We start from the raw sequence: 4808 nt of genomic DNA on the forward strand, positions 1-4808 counted from the left end.
GAGGTGCCTCTCATTCAGCGTTTATACGTCCTCCCTCGTTCCTCACTGATCTACATAAAGAATGATGGGGCGGCAACAATGGGATAGTCTATCCCTTCATCTATCTTTCTTTATGTAGATCGGTGAGGATCGAGGCCCGAGGAGCGAGGGAGGACGTATAAACGCTGAATGAGAGGCACCCTGGATGTTCATATGCCCCACCTCAAGCACTGGTTAGCCATGCCGGCTAGCTATATAAGAACAAGCAATGATGGATTCATTTGTTTAGATGCTCATCATGACAGAATCAGGGAAAAGACCAAAGAGACAGTTGACAGTGAAATATGCACTTCAAAGCTATCTTAAATCTCTTTTAGGACTCTTAAAAACTGTAGTCAGCGCTGTGATGTCATCTGGGAAGTGAAGATTTCCCTGTACCACTCCTGGTCATTCCAGCAAACCAAGTAAACAAGGCCTCCCTCTCGAAAGCCAGTCCTGGGGTGCCTCTCATTTGGGCTTTTATACGACCTCCCTCACTCCTCGGGCCTCGATCCTCACTGATCGACATAAAGAATGATGGGGCGAAAACAGTGGGATAGTCTATCCAGTGTTAGTTATAGATCAGTGGGAACGCCCCTCGAGGATCGAGCATCGAGAATCGACCCCCCTACCTACATAGATTGGGCTATTGATCTCTGAGGGGAAAATGAAGAATGTCTGTCCCATCCCATGTGCCTATTCAGTGGTAGAGTCAGAAGATTGACCAGAACGAAGGTTTCCTCTGAGTTGTCCAGTTCACGGTCCTTGTCCATCAGTCTCCTCCACTTTGTCCGTCTTGCCCTTTTGTTCCATCTCCAGAAATGCTACGAGACCAGTTGCCCTTCCTCACTGTTGTCCAGTTCAGCCTCCCTCTTCCCTTCTCTCCTTTGGTCTCTTCTTCTGTCCTTCTGTACCCCTGGTCATCTCTCTCCCCTCAAGGGTCACCATATCTTGGTCTTCCTCCATGATAATGGAGCTGGAAGTAGGATGTTTGTTTTCTCACTGCCTTTACTAACCAGTTATAGGTGTTAGGGTACTACTGTATGTAGGTTATAATAAAATAAAATAGATGATAAGGTTCATTTATATAGCGCCTTTCTCAAACTCAAGGTCGCTGTACACAGTGGGAGGAAAATACAGTACAAACAAAGAAAGCACAAGAAAATACGACAGACAAACAAACAAACAAACAAACACACAAACAATACAACAATGAGAAGCTAAGTGCGCAGGACTACTTGTTGGGCTAAACCGGTATCTCAATGTTGTGTCCCTTTCTCAGTAGTACCCTGCTGTACACAGTGGGAGGAAAATACAGTACAAACAGAGAAAGCACAAGAAAATACGACAGACAAACAAACAAACAAACAAACAAACACACAAACAATACAACAATGAGAAGCTAAGTGCGCAGGACTACTTGTTTGGCTAAACCGGTATCTCAATGTTGTGTCCCTTTCTCATTCTTACCCCCCCCCCCCCCCTTCAGAGAGAGATCCAGAAGCTGTACGAGACCAAGTCGTTTGTGTTCCTGGGCTGCGGGCGCACGGTGGACGACACCACGTTCCAGGCGCTGTTCCTGGAGGCGGTCAAGCACAAGTCGGACCTGGAGCACTTCATGCTGGTGCGGCGCGAGGACGTGGACGAGTTCAAGAAGCTCCGCGACAACATGCTCGACAAGGGCATCAAGGTCATCTCCTACGGCGACGAGTACGCCGACCTGCCCGACTACTTTGAGCGGCTGGCCAACGAGATCTGCAACCACGCCACGGAGTCCAACGGCTGGGGTGAGGACCTTGACTTAGGTCTCTGTGTATGTGTATGGATCTAAAACCCTTTCATGTCATTTAATGACATTTTTTCCAAATTGTGCAGCCAAACGGCAAAGAAAGCCCAAAGGTGAGTACTGTGGTTGGTCTGCATGCACAACTATTTAGGTTAGTTTAGTTTTATTAAAGCTATAATAGCTGTTTTATTATAGCCCCCACCCCAAACACACACACACTTTTGCATGTGTTTGTTTGTTTGTTTGTTTGTTTGTGCCTGAAGCTGTGGAGTTTAGGGATCAGGGTCAAGCCTGTGTGCTCAGGATCTCAGTCTGGTTTAGTCTGTTTTGTTGCAACGCTGTATGTTCAGACGTATTAATGACCCACTTGTTTAGGGTCAGTGGGCCAAAACCAGGTCTCATTCCCCACCAGCCTCTTGGGCCGTGGGGTCGTGGGGTCATGGGGTCATGGGGTCATCGTAAAGACCGACCACCGACCTCATATGCCACCTAGACAGACCAGACCTCATATCCCACCTAGACAGACCAGACCTCATATGCCACCTAGACAGACCAGACCTCATATGCCACCTAGACAGACCAGACCTCAAATTTGATTGATTGATTGATTGATTGATCAAGACAAAAAGACAAATCCAAAGGATGACATGCTAAAGTAAAATACTTATTTCCAGCATGGTCCTGAAATGCCACCTAGACAGACCAGATCCCAGTGTGCTCTTAGTGGAAGTGTACAGCTGTGATTTATACTGAAGGTGTACAGTATGTGTGTGGAGTTGCTCTTCATACACACCTTTACTTCATAACCGTTGTCTTCTGTGTCTTGTCAGGGTCTCCGTACGACGAGGAGGAATCTCAAAATGGCTTCAGCTCACAGAAGAGTCTCCTGCAAGGTTAGGCCTCGCGTCCCGCATGCCTGTGGCCTCCCCACCCAAAGGATCTGCTTTGCATGACTGTGCACCCTCCTCTGGATGTGTGTCTGTGTACATGTCTTTCTATCAGTGCATGCTGCCTGAGTGGCAAACCTACAGATGGGGACAGGGCACAGGCTATTTGACAAGTGTGTCCATATGGCATATAAAACCTCAAATCAAACAGATGTGCGACTAATTTGACTACTTGTACCGGCACTCTTGTATAGTGCGTATATGTGACTCGTGGTAAGATCAGTCAACCATGGAACTAGAAAGGCTCCCAATGCATTGTCACATTTATTGTAAATTAAATTTCGGCCCTTAGACCTTTGTCAGGTTATCTTAGCTGTAGTTTACAATAAATGTAACATTGTAACAGGGATACAGGTGTGTGGGAGTCTTTCTAGTTCCATGGTTGTCGAGCTTTGGTCTTCTCCAACACACCCTGTCTACAAAAGCTGTGCTAAGTCCTTTGCATTTCAAACTCAGTCAACCAAAACACACTCAAGACAGTATTTGGCTGTTTCATTTCCATTTTCAGCAAGCATTGGTAGTCTGACTGGATTATGGCTTCAGATGTGTCTAATGTGTTAGTGCTCTACTTGTGTTTGTTTCTCATCTGTTTTAAACACATAAAACTGTTTTGGATATGAATGGAGAGAGAGAAAGAGAGAGAGAGAGAAAACGAGAGAAAAGATTGTTCACCACAGCTGTGCTTCTTCTCTCTGTCCAGACGACCACTCTTGACAGGTCTAGGAGTGGGGAGTCTCAGGTTTTTCCCTGCACAGTGTGTCCCCGTAGAGTAGCCGTACTTCCTCCTCTTCCTCCTCCTCCTCCTCCTCAGGTCTACAGTACACGGATCGATGGCAGAAGAAAGCCCCAATCCCATAACATCCTAACCCCCCCCCCCCTCCCCCAACACTACACCCACCCCCACCTGTATCCCCCACTCACAACACTGACTGTCCTGACCGTCCACCAATCACAGACTGTCTGTGCTGAAGCGCACAGTAATCCAGTGATAAGGCCAACCACGCAAATAAGAAGACTGTCTCAACACACCTCGATTTGTCCCCCAGACTTTTTTGTTTTTGTTTGTTTTTTGTATTTTGTTTCTTTGCCGTGTGTGTGTTTCCTGGGATGCTACGGACTTCTTGGTCTATGCCCTGTGCAGCGACGCAGCAGCAGCAGCTCTGAGGACTGAAGCCAGGAGGACTAAGAGCCATAGACAATTAGAGACTGGAACTCAGCACTGACGGTACTGAGCTGTGACTGTCAGTACTGTCAGTTACTCAGATATTACACTACAGCAGGCTGCGACTGTCAGTCTGTCTGTTGCGCCAAGAGAATGTGATGTAGGAGGCATTACGGAAACTTTGACTTTGAGCATCAAAAAAGAAAAAAGAAAAAAAAAACTGGTGAATTTCTTAATGGAAAACTTTTGTATTTTGTAAAAAAAAAAAAGAAAAAAAGAAAATAAATACTGCATGTGTTCCTTTTGTCAATACTGTTATCATTAGGTATTTATTGTTGCGTGTTGCTTCTAATTTATGGTTAAACGTTAGTGAGGCACATGAATGGATGAATGAATGTATGGATGGATGAAAACACCTAAAGAATGATTAATTAGAGACGGCTGCACATTTTTCTAATGTCATCCTACGGTTGCAGAGTGACATTTGAATGAGTTGTCGTCATATTTAAATTGCCGTTTTTGCAGTTCACATTGCAATTTTTTCCATAGCTGTGTGTGTGTGTGTGTGTGTGTGTACACACATAATATGTTATATATTTAATATATAGTAAAAAACATACTTGTATTCCTATAGTTCAGTGACATCTAATGTCAGGGATGCAAGGATGTAATTATAGGAGACATTTTCATGTACATTTAAAAAAAAAAAATCATGGACAATCTGGACATGTCAACAGCCCTGTGCTCTGTATGTACTGTTCTGTACTTTCTACCAGTGGAAGTAATTTGAGTGTTATTTCCGTAGTGTGAAAACAACCCTTTGCTTCTGGCTCAGATGACACAGGCAGTCACGGGTTATAACAGCAGCTTTATTTAAGAAATGTTTGTACATTCT

General features: G+C 44.9%; 1 protein-coding gene across 1 annotated transcript in view; it reads left to right on the plus strand.

The window, feature by feature from the left end:
• The window catches only part of fam118b (family with sequence similarity 118 member B), a 17077-nt gene extending 12854 nt beyond the window's left edge, over positions 1-4223 (plus strand). The window contains exons 6-8 of the mRNA XM_062552127.1: positions 1508-1805; positions 2635-2697; positions 3452-4223. Of these exons, the coding sequence (XP_062408111.1) occupies positions 1508-1805; positions 2635-2697; positions 3452-3465 (375 nt within the window). The 3' untranslated portion in view covers positions 3466-4223. The remainder of the gene's footprint in view (positions 1-1507; positions 1806-2634; positions 2698-3451) is intronic.
• Positions 4224-4808: the final 585 nt, after the last annotated feature.

This window comes from Sardina pilchardus, chromosome 13, assembly GCF_963854185.1.
Source record: "Sardina pilchardus chromosome 13, fSarPil1.1, whole genome shotgun sequence".
NCBI lineage: Eukaryota > Metazoa > Chordata > Actinopteri > Clupeiformes > Clupeidae > Sardina > Sardina pilchardus.